At 46.8% G+C, this 17,842-nt stretch overlaps 1 protein-coding gene across 1 annotated transcript in view; it reads right to left on the bottom strand.

Annotated features, from left to right (window-relative positions):
• The window catches only part of LOC120935490 (oocyte zinc finger protein XlCOF7.1-like), a gene marked incomplete at its 3' end in the record, with an annotated part of 33,750 nt that extends 16,403 nt beyond the window's left edge, over positions 1-17,347 (bottom strand). The window contains exons 1-2 of the mRNA XM_040347541.1: positions 17,339-17,347; positions 15,802-16,725 (exon numbers count right to left, since the gene is read on the bottom strand). Coding sequence (XP_040203475.1) covers positions 15,802-16,725; positions 17,339-17,347 — 933 coding nt within the window. The remainder of the gene's footprint in view (positions 1-15,801; positions 16,726-17,338) is intronic.
• Between the last annotated feature and the right edge of the window lie 495 nt (positions 17,348-17,842).

Below are 17,842 nucleotides of genomic sequence, written 5' to 3'. Positions count from 1 at the left end.
CGCCCCCGCAACTTTATAGGCAAGTTCTTTGTGAATAAAGCACTTGCCTGTAAAACTTGCGGCGGCGTAACGTAAATGAGATACGTTACGCCGCCGCAGAGATACGCCGATCTCTGTGAATCTAGGCCAATGATGTCAATTACTTTGTTTCTCATCTGTTCTTGAATTTCTTTAGATGGCAGCATGATGCATTGCTTTTTTAGATCTGTTATGCCGCATACACACGACCGTTTTTCCTGTCCTACAAAATAACAAAGTTTTTCTCGACGTGATTTGTCGTGATTCCTCTCAAGCCTGCCTTGCATTTTTTCATGTTCATGAAAAAAACGGTCAAGCAAGGGGAAGTTCCTTTCAAATGGTGCCACCCTTTGGGCTGCATACTTGATTCTGAGCGTGTGTGTTTTTTCCCCCCTCGGAAAAGCATACACACGAGCGATTTTCGCGCCGAGAAAAAAATTTACGTGAAAAACAACGAGAAAATATAGAGAAGGTTCTAATTTTTTTGTGGGCAGTTTTCTCGTTGAGAAAAATGCTATGGAGCATACACACGACCGGTTTTCGCGACCAATCTAAAAAAATGGCAGTTTTCTCGTCATGAAAAACGGTCGTGTGCTTCACTTTGTCCAACAGCTTCTATTTAAGTGATTTCTTGATTCAACGGGTCTGGCAGTAATTAGGCCTGAGTGTGGCAAGTGAAATTGAACTAAATGTGGTTAACCACAGTTCATTCATGATTTAGCAAGGGGGGAGGAGGCAATTACTTTTTCACATAGGGCCAGGAACGTTTGGACAGCTTTTTCCCCTTAATAAATTAAATCATCATTTAAAAACTGCATTTTGTATTTACTCGGGTTATCTTTGTGCAATATTAAAATTAGCTTGATGATCTGAATCTTTTAAGTGTGACAAATATGCAAAAAATAAAAATCAGGAAGGGTACAAATACTTCTTCACAGCATTGTATTATTCGGGGATTTTTTTTATATCGATACATAGATTTTTTGTTGTTCATTTATATTTCAAACTGAATGGGCTGTTTTACAAGGTAAGTGTTTTCCAATACTTTCACCCCAACACAGAATTTTGCATTTTCAGCCATAGCAGGCTGCATGAACCCATTGTCGCCATTAGGGGTGCAACGGATCCTCATTGATCCGTACAGATCCACACCTTTGGGTCGACAGACAATGTGATCCGCGGGCCTCCCAGTCCTGCATCGGCCATAGGAAAGACCACGGCTTCGGCCTAGCTCCCAGATCGGCGGCAATCTTGGCCCACCCGGTGGTGGCTCCCCATTACAGATTGCTCCGGAACTGACATTTTGTCGCCGCCATCTTGCTACACCCCACACTCCTGTACAGTAATGATAGTGAGAAGGGGCAAGCGGACATCTTGTTACACCCACTGGAGTTTTAGATTTCACTGTTTTTTTCAACACAAAACTGAGCTTATACTGTATGCTTAAATACAGTGGGGCAGATCCTGAAAGAAATTACGCCAGCGTATCTGTTGATACGCCGCGTAATTTCAAATTTTGCGCGTCGTATCTTTGTTTTGGTATCCACCAAACAAGATACGACGGCATCTGTGTTAGATCCGACAGGCGTACACCTTAGTACGCTGTCGAATCTAAGATGCAATTTTCCGGCGGCCGCTGGGTGGCGTTCACATCGTAATCCGCGTCGAGTATGCCAATTAACAATTTCCGACGATCCACGAACGTACGAGCGGCCGTCGCATTCTTTTACGTCGTTTCCGTTTGGCTTTTTCCGGCGTATAGTTAAAGCTGCTATCTGGTGGCGTACTCAATGTTAAGTATGGCCGTCGTTCCCACGTCTAAATTTGAAAATTTTACGTCGTTTGCGTAAGTCGTCCGTGAATGGGGCTGGACGCCATTTACGTTCACGTCAAAACCAATGACGTCCTTGCGACGTCATTTAGCGCAATGCATATCGGGAAATTTTAGGGACGGCGCATGCGCAGTTCATTCGGCGCGGGGACGTGCTTCATTTAAATGAAACAAAGCCCCCTACCCGCCGCATTTGAATTCCGCGCTCTTACGCCACGAGAGATACGCTACGCCGCCGTAACTTACGGCGCAAATTCGTTGTGAATTTGAAACAAAGCAAAGTAAGTTACGGTGGCGTAGCGTATCTTAGATACGCTGCGCCGGTGCAGATCTTTGTGGATCTGCCCCAGTATTTGTAAATCCGACGGACTGTTTAAATGTGAAAAAATAGCTGTTTTTCACCATGTCCTTTCCAGACTAATTTCTTAGTGATAGGTTAAGTTTTTATTATAACCACCTGACCAGACCTCGGTGTTCTAATAATGGAGGAGTATCTCAATGAGTATCAAATAAAATTCCTTATGCATGGGGTGCCAAAATTTTACTTGTATCTTGGTGCAGATCGAGAAAGTCAAAGGTCCCTTATTGCCTACTTGTTGCAGATCACTGATTTGAAGCTGGAACAAACTTTTGTGATATGAACAAAGCACATCCCTCTATAGTGTGTACGTGTCTCAATCCAGAGCATTAAGTGTCATTTCTGTCTGCTGCATCATTCCTCTGCTATTGGCATGAATCATTTCTGACAATTCTTCCTGACACCAAGAGAAAAAAGGTGACAGGGGACATTTTGCTGATCCGAAAAATGATCCGATCAATGACACTGATCCAAGGAACAATCCGAACCGTGAGTTTGCACCCCTAGTGGCCATGGACAGTCTCACCATCAGATCTTTTCCCACCGTTACTTGTGATATCACTGGGGTGGATTCAGTACGCAATTGCTTAGTTGCGCCGGCGTAACTACTTTTCTGTATTCAGAAAGCTCGTTACGCCGACTGCAGCCTAAGATATGACTGGCATAAGGCTCTTATGCCGTCGTATCGTAGGCTGCATTCTTACGATGGCCGCTAGGTGGCGTTCCCATAGTGGTCAGCGTAGAGTATGCAAATTGCATACTAACGCCGATTCACAACCGTACGCGCGCCCTACGTATGCATTTTACGTCGTTTACGTTTGTCGGGTTCCGCGTAAGGCTGCTCCTGCTATTAGCAGGGGCAGCCAATGCTAAGTATATTCGTTGTTCCCGCGTCGCGATGTTTGAAAATTACGTCGTTTGCGTAAGTGAATCGTGAATGGCGCTGGACGCCATTTACGTTCACGTTGAAGTAAATGACGTCCTTGCGACGTCATTTGTTGCAATGCACTTCGGGAAAGTTTCCCAACGGAATATGCGCACTACGTTCGGCGCGCGGGAACGCGCCTAATTTAAATGATCCACGCACCCTACGGGATCATTTTAAATTACGCGCCCTTACGCCGGGCATTTTTAAGGAGCGCCCACGCAAATTACGTAGCTACTGCTTCATGAATGAAGCGTAGCGCAGGTAATTTACGGAGGCGCAGCGTTAAAACATTACGCTGCGCCTCCATAAGAGGGCGCAAGTCGTACCTGAATCCACCCCACTGTAATCAAAGAGGAGGAAAGGAGTGAAGGGTTTCTATCACAAGTGATATTTCATCACACAGCACCTTTGACCCTTTTGATTAATATTTCTGGTAAGAAGACACTTTTTACTTTATGGTGGATGCGCACTTTGGGTGAATCCCCTATTTGGCTTGTCATCTATAGCCATATTGGAAGCACTTGTTGGGTGTATAACGCAGGGGTTGACAAATTTGCTTGGAATCTAGGAGCCAGGTAAAAAAGTTAGGAGCCAGAAAACACGCCCCGTCCCGACGAGCTTGCGCGCAGAAGCGAACACATACGTGAGCAGCGCCCGCATATGTAAACGGTGTTCAAACCACACGTGAGGTATCGCCGCGATTGGTAGAGCGAGAGCAATAATTCTAGCCCTAAACCTTCTCTGTAACTCAAAACATGCAACCTGTAGATTTTTTTTAAACGTCGCCTATGAAGATTTTAAAGGGTAAAAGTTTGTTCCACGAGCGGACGCAATTTTGAAGCGTGACATGTTGGGTATGAATTTACTTGGCGTAACATTATCTTTCATAATATTAAAAAAAATGGGGATAACTTTACTGTTGTCTTATTTTTTAATTTAAAAAAGTGTAATTTTTTCACAAAAAAGTGCGCTTGTAAGACCGCTGCGCAAATACTGCGTGACAGAAAGTATTGCAACGATCGCCATTTTATTCTCTAGGGTGTTAGGATAAAAAATATATATAATGTTTGGGGGTTCTAATTAGAGGGAAGAAGATGGCAGTGAAAATAGTGAAAAACAACATTAGAATTGCTGTTTAACTTGTAATGCTTAACTTGTAATACCAACGGCCACCACCAGATGGCGCCAGCTCACATCTGGTGGTAATAACTTGTAATACCAACGGCTCACCACCAGATGGCCCCAGCTCACAAAAAAAAAAAAAAAAAAATTTTTTTTTTTTTTTTTTTTACCCCCCCTTCCAATTCAAGTCGCCAGGACCCTATTTCTAGTCGCCATGGCGACCTGGCGCCCGGGATTTGTCGAGCCCTGGTATAACGGGTTTGGAGCCTTCAAATTTGGAATTGTCATGAGATGCTATTTTATCACAAGACTCACCTTTAGACACATTTGATCTATTCCGTATTTTTATATAGTGTCACAATATATTTCTATTGTTTGTCAGCGTGGCAAACCTAATTTTACACAGTAAAATAGTAACTACTACTGGATTTTTTTTTGCACATTATGATTGCTTACAGCAGTGAATTTTATTGCTATTAGCAAGCATTTTATTGAATGAAATGGAATAGTTCGGTTTGTTTTGTTGCGATTGCCCACAGCTCATCACATGGTGCACATTGATATTTTCCATCTCGTTACAGATACACCGGGGACACGTCCAGATTGTACTTCTCCGACTCCGCCAGCACGGTGAAAAGTGTGACTTTGAACAGCAGGCTGTCCACAAGGTTTAGAAGTGTGTCTATGGGAATGTTTGACCATTGTTCCAGAAGCACATTTGTGAGGTCAGGCACTGATGTTGGACGGGAAGGCCTGGCTCACAGTCTCCACTCTAATTCATCCCAAAAGTGTTCTATCAGGTTGAGGTGAGGACTCTGTGCCGGCCAGTCAACTTCCTCCACACCAAACTTGCTCAGCCAGGTCTCTTCGACCAACATTAGTGCCTAACTTCACAATAGCACTTCTGGAAGAATGGCCCAACATTCCCATAGACACACTCCTATACCTTGTGGACATCTGTGAAGGATGCTTCAGTTTAATTCTCCCTGCTCGTTATGCTGTGTGTGTGTTAGAGGATTTCAGGTGTGACTCATTCCTCGGCTAACAGGCTGTTGATATGGTAATGACCTTTCGTCAGCCAGTCCTAGTTCAAAGGCTAAATGGTTTAGTGTGTTGTGTGAAGAAGCCCTGTGTTTACTGTTTATTGTTATTAGATAAGTGGCTCATGTTAATTATTCTTTTTTTTATAAATTCTTTATTTTCTCAACTGCATTAGTATTATACAGTAACATACATGTATGCATTGACAATTTCGTTCTACCTATACAACAAATCTCTCTTCAACATTTACCAGTCAATGCCATATCGGTCCCCTTACATTCTTCTAGGATATATGTTATTGTTTCCTAACACTAATGCAGTACATTTTTCTTAACTATGGTAATACCCCAGTAACCTCCGCACCAAATATACATAAATTAATTTACCATACAAAACAAAACAAAACAGAAGGAAGGAAAAATAAAAAAAATAAAAAAATAAATAAATAAATAAATAATAATTTTTGAATATTAGGTTCTCCTACCTACCCAATCCCCCACATATCCGCCTACAAGTTTTGTTCCCTATATTTAATGTATGGTGCCCAGACCTCCCGATATTTTTTCTTCTTGTTCTCTCAATATCATGGTTAAACTTTCCATTTGCTGAATTTCCGCTATTCTCCCATGTTAATTATTCTGATTGCTTCATTGTGGTAATCATCCCTTCTATATGCGGGTCCAAGCTGTCTAGATAATGTATTCTGTACCACTAGTAATTAACGTCACTGATGTCATTATCTAAAGAAATGTGTCTGGCAGGTTCGGTGCCAGAGGGTCTAGAGACTGATTAGTTCAAGGAGATATCATTGTTTCCAAGGATCTGTATTGAAGACCCCCACTGTGTGAGGGGGGGCGGAGATTGTCATTGTAACAGCTTGTAACCTGCATATAACCAGCTGAATGCTGCCATTAAAGTGTCTCTTGTTCCAGCATTAACCTTGGCTCATGTGTGGATTATTGGGCCATCCCAGGGAGTTCTACTCATGGAATACTGGGTGATTTACTTTTATGGGGAGAAGGGAAGACTTTGACGGGGATATCATTCTAATACCGTCACAACATCCTTCCCAGAAGAGTTGAAGCTGTTATAGCTGCAAAGGGTGGGCCAACTCAATATTGAACCCCTACAGACTAATGCCAGACAAATGTTTGAGAGCTGGTTCTCCATTTTTCCGACAAAAAAAGTTCTTGTCGGAAATTCCGATCATCTGTATCCAATTCCGACGCACAAAAATTTGACGCATGTTTGAAATCATTGTACTTAATTTTTCTCGGCTTGTCATAATGTTGTACGTCACAGTGTTCTTGACGTTCGGAATTTCAGAGCAACATTTGTGGGACCGTGTGTATGCAAGACAACTTTGAGCCAACATCCGTCGGAAAAAATCCACGGTTTTGTTGTTGAAAATTACGATGGTGTGTACGCAGCACAACACTGGGATGCCATTAAAGTTCATGTGCATGTAAAGGCAGACATCCTAATACATTTCACAATATAGTGTATGTGGGAGAATGTATCCATGTTTCTTTTTGGTGTAAATTTCAAACTCTTCAAACTCAATACTTTCATTTCCTCCATAGTCAATTGTACATCACTGAGATTGAACATACCTTTTCCAATTATTCTCTTTTTCTTTGCTTTTTTCCGGCCCTACATCCTCTCCTCTTCTGGGGATTCTTCTTTGTATTCTCAATCTTTTATTTCTTTATTATATTTTCACACAATGTCTTAAATTGTGAACACTTGGGGCCAGATTCAGATAGTGCAGGAGGTTGTATCTATGCGCCTGATTCAGAGAATCAGTTAAAGCGGTTCTCCACCCTAAAGTGGAGTCCCGCTGATCGGAACCCTCCCCCCCTCCGGTGTCACATTTGACACCTTTCAGGGGGAGGGGGGTGCAGATACCTGTCTAAAGACAGGTATTTGCACCCACTTCCGGCCTGGCATTCACGGGCAAAAGACGGGCATTCCGTCACATCCCGTCGCCCCCCCGTTGTGTGCTGGGAACACTCGGCTCCCAGCACACAGCGGGAGCCAATCGGCGGGCGCGGCGCGACTCGCGCATGCGCCGTAGGGAACCGGGCAGTGAAGCCGCAGCGCTTCACTTCCTGGTTCCCTCAGCGTGGATGGCGGGGGGAGCAGCAGAGTGACGAGCGATCGCTCGTCATCTGCTGCGATCGGCGCTGGACTCCAGGACAGGTAAGTGTCCTAATATTAAAAGTCAGCAGCTGCACTATTTGTAGCTGCTGGCTTTTAATATATTTTTCCCATGGCACATCCGCTTTAAGCATAGATTCCCCTAAGATCTGACAGGTGTAAGTGTCTTACACCATCGTATCTTAGGCTGCATTTTCAGGCTGGTCGCTAGGTGGCGCTTCCATATGTTTACGCAAGGAATATGCTAATTAGGTAGATAAGGCGATTCAGAAACGTACGTCCCGCCGGCGCATTTTTTTACGTCGTTTACGTTCGGCTTTTTTCGGCGTATAGTTACCCCTGCTATATGAGGCGTAGCTAATGTTAAGTATGGCCGTCGTTCCCGCGCCGAGTTTTGAAATTTTTACGTCGTTTGCGTAAGTCGTTCGCGAATACGGCTTTACGTCATTTACATTCACGTCGAATCCAATACGTCCTTGCGGCGTAATTTGGAGCAATGCACACTGGGATATTTTACGGACGGCGCATGCGCTAGTTCAAAAAATATGTCAAAAACGCGGGGTCAAGTACAATTTAAATAAAACACACCCCCAACATCCCCATTTGAATTAGGCGGCCTTACGCCGCAACACATACGCTACGCCGCAACTAAGGGCGCAAGTTCTTTCTGAATACAGAACTTGCACCCAAAGTTACAGCGGCGTAACGTATCGGAGATACGTTACGCCAGCAGAAAGATCCGCTGATCTTTCTGAATATGGCCCTTGGGGTTTTATTCCAGAGTTGGTATAGAGAACACATTTATATTAATGTAGCGGTACCCTCCTCACCTTGCCCAGCCTGTCATTCATCAGCTTTTGTTATTTTATTGAGGGATTAGAACTTCGATGGGATAAGGGAATTATGGGATACCCAGAATCAATAGTAGGGAATCCAATAGGATGATCAATTGGAACCTCTAATTACATCTTTTAGAGCTCCAGCCTTCACTGGCACAATGCTTATTTGCAGACTGTTTAGCCTTGTACACACGATCGGATTTTCCGACAATAAATGTGTGATGGCAGGGATTTGTTGGAAAATCTGACCGTTTGTATTCCCCATCAGACAATTGTTGTAGGATTTTCCGACAACGAATGTTTAATAGCATGCTTTAAAACCGTCCAACATCAAATGTGTGATGTCAGATTATCCGATCATGTCTACACAAGTCCGTCGTAAAAAAATCCAAAGTACAAACACCATAGCGCAACATTAGCAGAAGTGGCGCTAAAGAGCTGAAAAAACACATAGTTTCGTGTATGTTGGCTGAAAAAGTTCTGCCGTCTGTATGCATAACAAGTTCACAGCCAACGCCCTTCACACAAAATTCCACGGACTTGCCCGATGGAAATCCGATCGTGTGTATGAGGCTTTTCTCTATCTCCTGTAAAATACTTGTAGGTAGATTCACAAAGATTTAGGCCGGCTTATCTCCAGATAGGCGGCCTAGGTGTAGATATGCTCCAGCTCACTTTTGCTCCTTACCCACAGAACAAGATAAGCCTGAAAATAGGCTTTTTCCGACCGACGCAACTTTGTTAAGCCGGGTGCATATTTAGGCACGACGCATCTTCCGCTTGCATTGATTTCCTATTTAAATATGCAAATTAGGGAGATACGCCAATTCACGAATGAAAGTGCACCAGACTTAGGCTAAGCCCGATGCAATCAAGTGTTACATCAGGCCTAAAGTTATTCCACCAAAAAGGTGGAATAACTTTGCACCAGGACACAGGTCAGCTGGAGAGCAGCTCCAGCAGCAGCGTTACGGACGAGCTGAGCAAGCCGAGCACCCACACTTGCAGGACAACACATCTGTGTGCCAACATGCCAGGGGCAGGCGTGCTCCTAGCACCACTAATGGGTCCACGGACTCGTAGGAGGGCACGGGAGAGGATATACCGCACACGCATGAACATCTTTGCCATGGGGGAAGCAGAGGTGTATCGCATCTACAGATTCAGCCGTGAAGCCATCCTGGATTTAACCAGAACCCTGCAGGATGACATCACCAGCCCAACACACTGCTCACCTGCAGTGCAGCCACTGGTCAAGGTATTAGCAACACTGCATTTCCTGGCCAGTGGATCTTTTCAGCGAACAAGTGGAAATTTGGCTGGGATGTCACAAACCACCATGAGCAGATGTGTGCACCAGGTTGTCCCCGCAATCCTCAGACGCATGTCCCACTACATCATCAGACCCACCCAGCAGCATCTGCAGCAGAAGGCAATGGAGGATTTCTATAGAATTGACAGATTCCCACGCACTGTGGGGGCCATTGATTGCACACATGTGGCACTACGGCCCCCCCGTGACACAGAACACATATACCGCAATAGGAAGCATTGGCATTCCATCAACGTACAGGTAATAGCCGATGCCCAATGCCTCATATGGCATGTCCGTGCCAAACACCCAGGATCCAGCCATGACAGCTTCATATACCGTCAAAGCGACATCCCAACAGATTTTGAATAGAACATGTATGGGGACACCTGGCTGGTTGGTGAGTGACATGGGTGTCAGGTATGACTGTCCCCCCCATGATGCAGACATCACAAGGGGCACATGCATGACTAACATCCTCCTGTCTTTTCCCTTCCAGGTGACTCTGCATATGCACTTGGACCCCATCTCATGACTCCATTCCGGACTCCCCAAACCCCAGGAGAGAGAAGATACAATGAAGCACACGCACGTACCCGTGGAGTGGTGGAACGCACATTTGGCCTCCTGAAGTCCCGTTTCCGATGCCTGGATAGGTCTGGGGGCACCCTGTTGTATGGCCCAAACTTTGTGTGCCAGATCATCGGTGCATGTTGTATTTTGCACAACTACGCCGTGAGAAAGGGCCTGGAGATTGACATACGTGATGACCTGACCCCCCAACCAGACAATCCCCCCCCTAACCGAGGGTACCCCGTCTGCTGTGGGAGCCGCAATCAGAAGACGCCTCACAGAAGACATATTTACACGTTAAAAACACACATTAAACATGGCACAAGTAGAATGCACGCATGCACACCACTGTGGTCCCTAGCACAGACACATCTCATCCTCATCTAATTGGATTAGACCCAAGGACACCGGACGGGACTTGGGAGCAGCAACGCCACGCCAAGGCTCCAATTATGTCACTGTACATTCATACCCCTTTCACACGGCAGAGGGTGACACCCCTTTGCCAGCAGGAGTGACACCCCCCCCCCATTCACACACCAGTCACACTGAAGCAGCACTCCTCACCGTGTGCTGGCATAACTCAAATCCAGCTCATGACCTGAGCAAAAAAAAAAGGCTTTTATTTTGCCTTTCTTTGGCTTCACCTGGTGGCAGCAGATTGGCTCCTCAGCTGCCTGGGCGGAGGGGGGGGGGGGTGGTTGATCAGCAGGAGGCTAATCAGCAGGGTGGGCCACCCCCAGTGCCAATCCGGTGCTTTCTGATTTTGGCCACCTTCTCCCGCACCCGAAGCCGCAGATCGTTAATTTTTTTTTAATATAAGATGGCCAAGGCGGGGGACATTGCCAAGGGCATTGACCCTGGTGGCAATAGTATCATAAATCTCCTGCCTCCTGGCACGCGTCATATTGCGGCTGGAAGGGCCATGGAGGGACTCATAGAACTCCTCCATCCCATCAATAATAATGGCCCTCTCCTGGGGTGTAAAGTTTTTTTTTCCTGTGGGTGACAGGAGCTGACACGGGAGCTGCCACTGGAGCAGACATAGTCATTCAGAAACTGAACGCAAGGGGCAGAATTACCAAGCTCAGGGGGGGGGGGGGGTGGAAAGCAGGATGTAATTTTGCATAGACCAGATGCATGTCTGGCCGTACTTGTACACTCGAGCCTAGCCATTAGGCCGGCCTACAACAGGAAGTTCGGATAAAACATCACTGAGCATGCTCCGTTGAAGTTAGGCCGGGCGTAAGCCACTGCACCACGCTCAGACAATCATTTACATAAGTTGACACCCACTTCCACTTGCACCGACTTAAGCCTCCAACTTTAGGTTTGGCCAGCGCACATTGGAGTGCAAAAGCTTGGTGAATCATCAACTTTGCTCTACAGATTAGGCCGGTGTAGCCTAAACAGGCTAGGCTAGGCCAACCTAAAGTTAATCCAATCTACGTGAACATGGTTTCTATTGGGAGAGGGTTAGCATCCTGCCAAACAGAAATAACAAAGCAAATACTTTTTCTTATCTTGTTCTGTTAGAAGGGGGTTATAACCGAACAACAGAGTAATAAAAAAAATTATATGTACAACAGGTGAACAGTCATCTTTAGAACTCCTGATGGGAGGAGCACCTCCCCGAACAGACAGGTTCCAAAGGGTTGGTAGAGGAACAAACTTCACCCAAGTGTATTTGCAACAGCCAGATCCTCTGTCAGCACATAGGGTGGCAGGCTAGTTTGTTCCTGCAAGTCAGGGAGAAAAGAAAGAACACACACTGCAACTTCCCTGCAGTCAATGCAGCTCATACTATGCATCCTGTGGCTCATCACAGTCCTCCTATGCATAAAACCAAGGGTCAGGCAACCTTCTCCGGCTCCCTCCTTCTTCCTCCCTGGAGACTGAGTAATTTTGCCTGCCCTGGACACAAGCATCTGGTCTCTGTAGATCGACCTCCCAAGCTTCCATTGCTCCTGAATGTCTTTAAAGCAGGCCCAGACCTCACTGCTGGGCACCCGCAATGGCTTGGGAACGTGTAGGTAGTCCCAGACTGGGTCGTCCTCCCACTCTTCCCGGAAGTTTCCCACAATGTCCATAATGTGGGGTGGGACATATGGAAAGTCCAGGCCTCACTCCAGAGCCACCCCCTGCACTTCTCATTGAAAGCGGGAGCATCTTGGTAGTTCTCTAGGATTTCCTGTTCCTTGGAGAATGCAGGCAGCTGGGGCCCTTACGACCCACTGACTGTAGACGGGGGCTCTGGTCTGGGCAGTGGAAAGCTTGTTCAAGAAGAGCTGGCTGCTACTTGTCAGGGTTCCAGCAGTTTGCTCAGGTCCCTCTGCTGGCTCTGATCCATCTCCTCCCTCAAGGACTGGGGATTCCCTGGTCTTCCACTGCTCTTCGGAACCGTCACTGGGTGATGACCACTCCGCCAACCTCTCAAACCCAAACTTGGCCGGCACTCTGGGGGAACCCAAATCAATGACCCAATGTTCTTTTGAGAAGTGCCCCCCATCGAATAGTGCCCGCATGTGCGCAGGATGAAGCCGCACTCCAGCAGAGTTGCCGATCAGCTGGAGTGATGTGACCAGGGTGCAAGCGTACATCGTAGGAGAAATCTCTTGATGGGAGATACCATTTCACGGGCACAGTTGAAACCTATACAAACAGCAGGGGGAGACCGTAGTTCTCAAATTGTGCCTCGCTGTTGCTGGGCGGCTTTACAGTGTGCTGATGGTCCGGTTTCCCCGCTGTTTGTATAGGTTTAAATAGTGGCTGTGAAATGGTATCTCCCATTGAGACATACTTCCTAAGATGTGCGCATGCACCATGGTTACGTCAGCCCAGCTGATCGGCAAATCAGCAGTTGTGCTATGACGTACGGCGCATGCGCAGTTCGTCCTGGGCACTATTCAATGGGGGGGGGGGGACTTCTCGACAGAACACCGGCCCTCGCTTTCTTCATCCAGCTCACCTGGTAATGTCTCCTTTCAGACAGGTATAGCAAGGGACTTAGAGCTGGCTGGCTCATCATGGATGTCACCTAGTTCCTGCATAGCAGTATTTACAGTCGCCAGGCCACAGCAGTTTCTCCTTTGCATAAGTCCTCTGTGTTCACGGAGGAGTCGCCAGGCTGCAACGTCCCTCTGCCTTTAGGGGGTGATCTTTGGCCCTCTCCGTCCTTCCGCGGCTTTAGTGTACAGAGTCCTGATAGCAGGTCCACACTGTAATACTGCGACTCCTGCTGAACGGGTCCTAGTCGGGTGAGTGGCTCCCCACAAAGACTGCACCGGGTCCAAGCAGTGACCACCACCGTCTGAATTCTGCACTCAGGACAGAACAGGCAGAGTCGCTAAGTCAATCACCCCCAAGGCGAGCCCTCCATGAGACTCCAGCCGGATGCCAGTGTCCACCAGCGCCCGCATTTCAGGCAACCACTGCAAAGTGGGTAGTAGTCAACCACCGTCCTCCATCTTCCACTGACTTGTGGTTTCTGCTGCTAGCAGGAAACTTTTGGTCTTCTCCAGGGCGTGGCACTGCCCCCTTGCTTCCAGAGGAGCTGGCACCAGCAGAACTGATAAGTAACTTATTCCCTGGTCACGCGGCTGTAACCCATTGTTTGCAGACACACTGATGCTAGCAGGATGTGTCCAGACATGTTGCCTGCCACCGAACGTGCCCAAGCAACTGAAGGTAGATGATAGCTAAATTGTCCGGTGTTTGCCGGTAGCAACAATAAAGGTTGTAGCCAATGCCTCCCTGTAGAGAGCGGATACAACATAGTCCCACCTGCAGGCACTCAGAGGCTGCTTTTGAACACCCTGGGCAACAGTAGACATTCTCCGGCTTACTGTACTGTCTTTTAGACAGAGCTGGCCTAGCTCTGAGGAAGGCGGTGCGCTCCCGAAACGCATTAGCTGTACCCCGTTTTCTGTGCATGTCCATGTACTGTGTTTATGGCCTTTTGTCAGTTGCATTTTGTGAGTTCCCACTTTTATACATTTTTTATTATTATATTATCTCTGGTAAGGCACTAGGTGTGCACGCCTTCCATTTCTGTTTTTCTTGAGCAAAGTTCAAAATGCCCAGCATTAGCAGAACGCTGGACATATTTGTAATCCACAGTGAGACGTCCAGTAATAGCAGAAAGCTGGACGTATTTGTAATCCACAGTGAGACGTGCAGTAATAGTAGAACGCTGGACGTATTTGTAATCCACAGTGAGGCGTCCAGTAATAGCAGAACGCTGGACGTATTTGTAATCCACAGTGAGACGTCCAGTAATAGCAGAACGCTGGACGTATTTGTAATCCACAGTAAGATGTCCAGTAATAGTAGAACGCTGGACATATTTGTAATTCACAGTGAGACGTGCAGTAATAGTAGAACGCTGGACGTATTTGTAATCCACAGTGAGGCGTAAAGTAATAGCAGAACGCTGGACGTATTTGTAATCCACAGTGAGACGTCCAGTAATAGCAGAACGCTGGACGTATTTGTAATCCATAGGCGCGCTTTCCACGGGTAACAGCACATATTGAACAGTTCCTGGGTTGCAGGATTGGTACAAGTGTCCGTCCTAGCACCGGTTGGGGCAACTGTGCAACAGGAACAGTAACTAGAGAGAGTCCTTGTTGGTTGCTATGGACAACGGCACTTAAAGCACTGAACAATAGGCAGAGTACACAAGTCCTTCCCTTGGGTTCACGCCTCAATGGTGGGGGAAAAAAGAAAAAGATTTCCCCAGCTGACAGGTTACCTGTGAACAGGTGATCCCAGCTCGAGCCCCCAAATGTAGAGGTACCCCCGAAAGGGCTGCAGAAAGTTGTAGTTCCACCTGTCACCCTGCCCAGCCTGGCATTCACTACCAGTCACTCTCCAGACAATGAACAGCCCATCAGCTTTGTTTTGTTATTTTATTGAGGGATTGGAACGTGGATGGGGTAAGGGGATTATGGGATGCCCAGAATCAATAGCAGAAAATCAATAGGATGATCAATTGGAACCTCTAATTACATCTTCTAGAGCTCCAGCACAATGCTTATTTGTAGATGTTTTCTCTCTCTCCTGCACAATATTTTGTTCCTGGCACAGCTATCACATGGTAGGCCCAATCCAATCCAGTCAAACCTGAGAAATTGCCATTTGCTGACAGGGACCGTGGGCCCCTTTGGTGGGGCAACCAATGGATAAAGAAAGTCTTTTAGTGCTAGCTGTATTGAGGTGGTCTACTGGTCCCAGACAGTCCTGTGCAGACTCTGACAGCCCTCCTGGCTGCAGCCGCCAAACTTCAATGCCAGTAACATCACAGTCTCTCCATCCATCTCCTGGCATGCCTCTCCCAGTTCTCCCGACCGTGTCTGTCACTTACCAACACCTGGTGGATCCCTCCTGAAGACTTGCCCGGCATTGTTCCCCACTGTCCTCTCCTGCTCAGGACACCCCTTGGGTTGTGTGGGGTTCCTCCACAGCTCCGAGCTCAAGGCACCAATACACCTCGAGGGTTGTGTGGGATCCCTGATGTACAGGAGGATAGAAACTTCAGTGAGGAGCAATTCCCTCACTCAGCATTAGACTTTTTTTTTTTCCTGTGTGAGATCTTTGATGTCTATAAAGATGGGACTTCTGTGAAAAACATTTCCCACACTCAGGACAGGAATTTGGCTTTTCCCCCGTGTGAGACCTCTGATGTTCAACAAGTACCGATTTTCGTATAAAACATTTCCCGCACTCAATACAGAAATAAGGCTTAGCACCAGTGTGCAATCTCTCATGTCTGAGAAGATTGGACTTCCGTGAAAAACATTTTGCGCACTCAGGACAGGAATACGGCTTTTCCCCCGTGTGAGATCTCTGATGTTCAACAAGATCTGATTTTTGTGCAAAACATTTCCCACACTCAGAACAGGAAAGTGGCTTCTCCCCCACATGCGATTTCTGATGCCTGTAAAGATGGGACTTCTGTGAAAAACATTTCCCGCACTCAGGACAGGAATGCTGCTTTTTCCCCATGTGACATCTCTGATGTGTAACAAGATCTGATTTTTGTGGAAAACATTTCCTAAACTCAGAACAGGAAAGTGGCTTCTCCCCTGTGTGAGATCTCTGATGCCTGTAAAGATGGGACTTCTGTGAAAAACATTTCCCGCACTCAGGACAGGAATTTGGCTTTTCCCCTGTATGAGACCTCTGATGTATGACAAGTACTGATTTTCGTATAAAACATTTCCCGCACTCAGGACAGGAATACGGCTTTTCCCCTGTGTGCAATTTCTGATGTCTGTAAAGACTGGACTTCAATGAAAAACATATCCCGCACTCAGGACACGCATACGGCTTCTCACCTGTGTGCAAATTTTGATGTCTGTGAAGATTGGACTTCAATGAAAAACATTTCCCGCACTCAGAACAAGAAAGTAGCTTCTCACCTGCATGAGATTTTTTATGCTTAGTAAAATGGAATTTAGAATGGAAACACTTCCCGCACTCAGTACAGGAAAACCTCTTCTCTGTTGGAAGGACGGCCCCGTCCCTCACAGTGTGAGGTTCCTCAGGATAAGAGGAATACGATGGTCCGGCACCGTCCCTCACAGTGTGAGGTTCCTCAGGATAAGAGAAATATGATGGTCCGGCACCGTCCTTCACAGTCTGAGGTTCCTCAGGATAAGAGGAATACGATGGTCCGGCACCGTCCCTCACAGTCTGAGGTTCCTCAGGATAAGAGGAATATGATGGTCCGGCACCGTCCCTCACAGTCTGAGGTTCCTCAGAATAAGAGGAATACAATAGTCCGGCACCGTCTCTCACAGTCTGAGGTTCCTCAGGATAAGAGGAATACGATGGTCCATCTACACTGTGTGGTGCCGGATGGACATTTGAGGTAGTCGGGTTTTCTCCTGGACTATACTGTGTGATGTCCTCATCTTCTACTTTACAGTCTGGAGACAAAGTGAGACAATCCTCTGAGGTTTTCCTCATCTCCCGTCCATCTACTAAAATAGGAATAAAAAGATTATTACTAGACATGAGCAGATTGGTTCCCCTAACACAGGACTCCGCCCACATCAGGAAGCTTTGTCTTTGAGGATCTTACATAGCATAGCATACTAGCTCATTTTGAATTACCTGAGATCGAAGCCCCGAAACGACTCTCGTTCCTCACCTCCACCATTGATACCCAAGTTATTTCCGGGTATTGCGGCTCCGAGCTGTGATTGGCCGGAGTCGCGAAGATGTCACTCCCGCACATGCGTGCGGGAGCCGTCAGTGACGGCACGATCGCCCTCACTAACAGCCCGCTCAGTGCGCCTGCGCCGTTGTCTACAGCGCACATGCGCCGTAGACATCAGTGCAGTCTTTTCTGCAAACCGTGTAGGTTTAGGAGATATTTGTTGCACCTACAGGTATTAATCTAGGCTTACCTGTAGGTTAAAGTGGTCTGTATGGGTTTAAAACCACTTTAAAGGTTCCAAATGTATCAACAAGTATACAGACATTTCCAACCACCCAGCAAACAGTGGAAGTAACCCCAGGAGAATTGCTCTGTGAGGCCCCGTACACACGACCGAGTTTCTCGGCAGAATTCAGCCAGAAAATCGATCGGAGCTGGATTCTGCCGAGAAACTCGGTCGTGTGTACACTTTTCAGCGAAGGAAGCTGACGAGGA

Source organism: Rana temporaria, chromosome 4 (assembly GCF_905171775.1).
Source record: "Rana temporaria chromosome 4, aRanTem1.1, whole genome shotgun sequence".
NCBI classification, from domain to species: Eukaryota; Metazoa; Chordata; class Amphibia; order Anura; family Ranidae; genus Rana; species Rana temporaria.
This window is presented reverse-complemented; position numbering and strand designations above follow the sequence as displayed.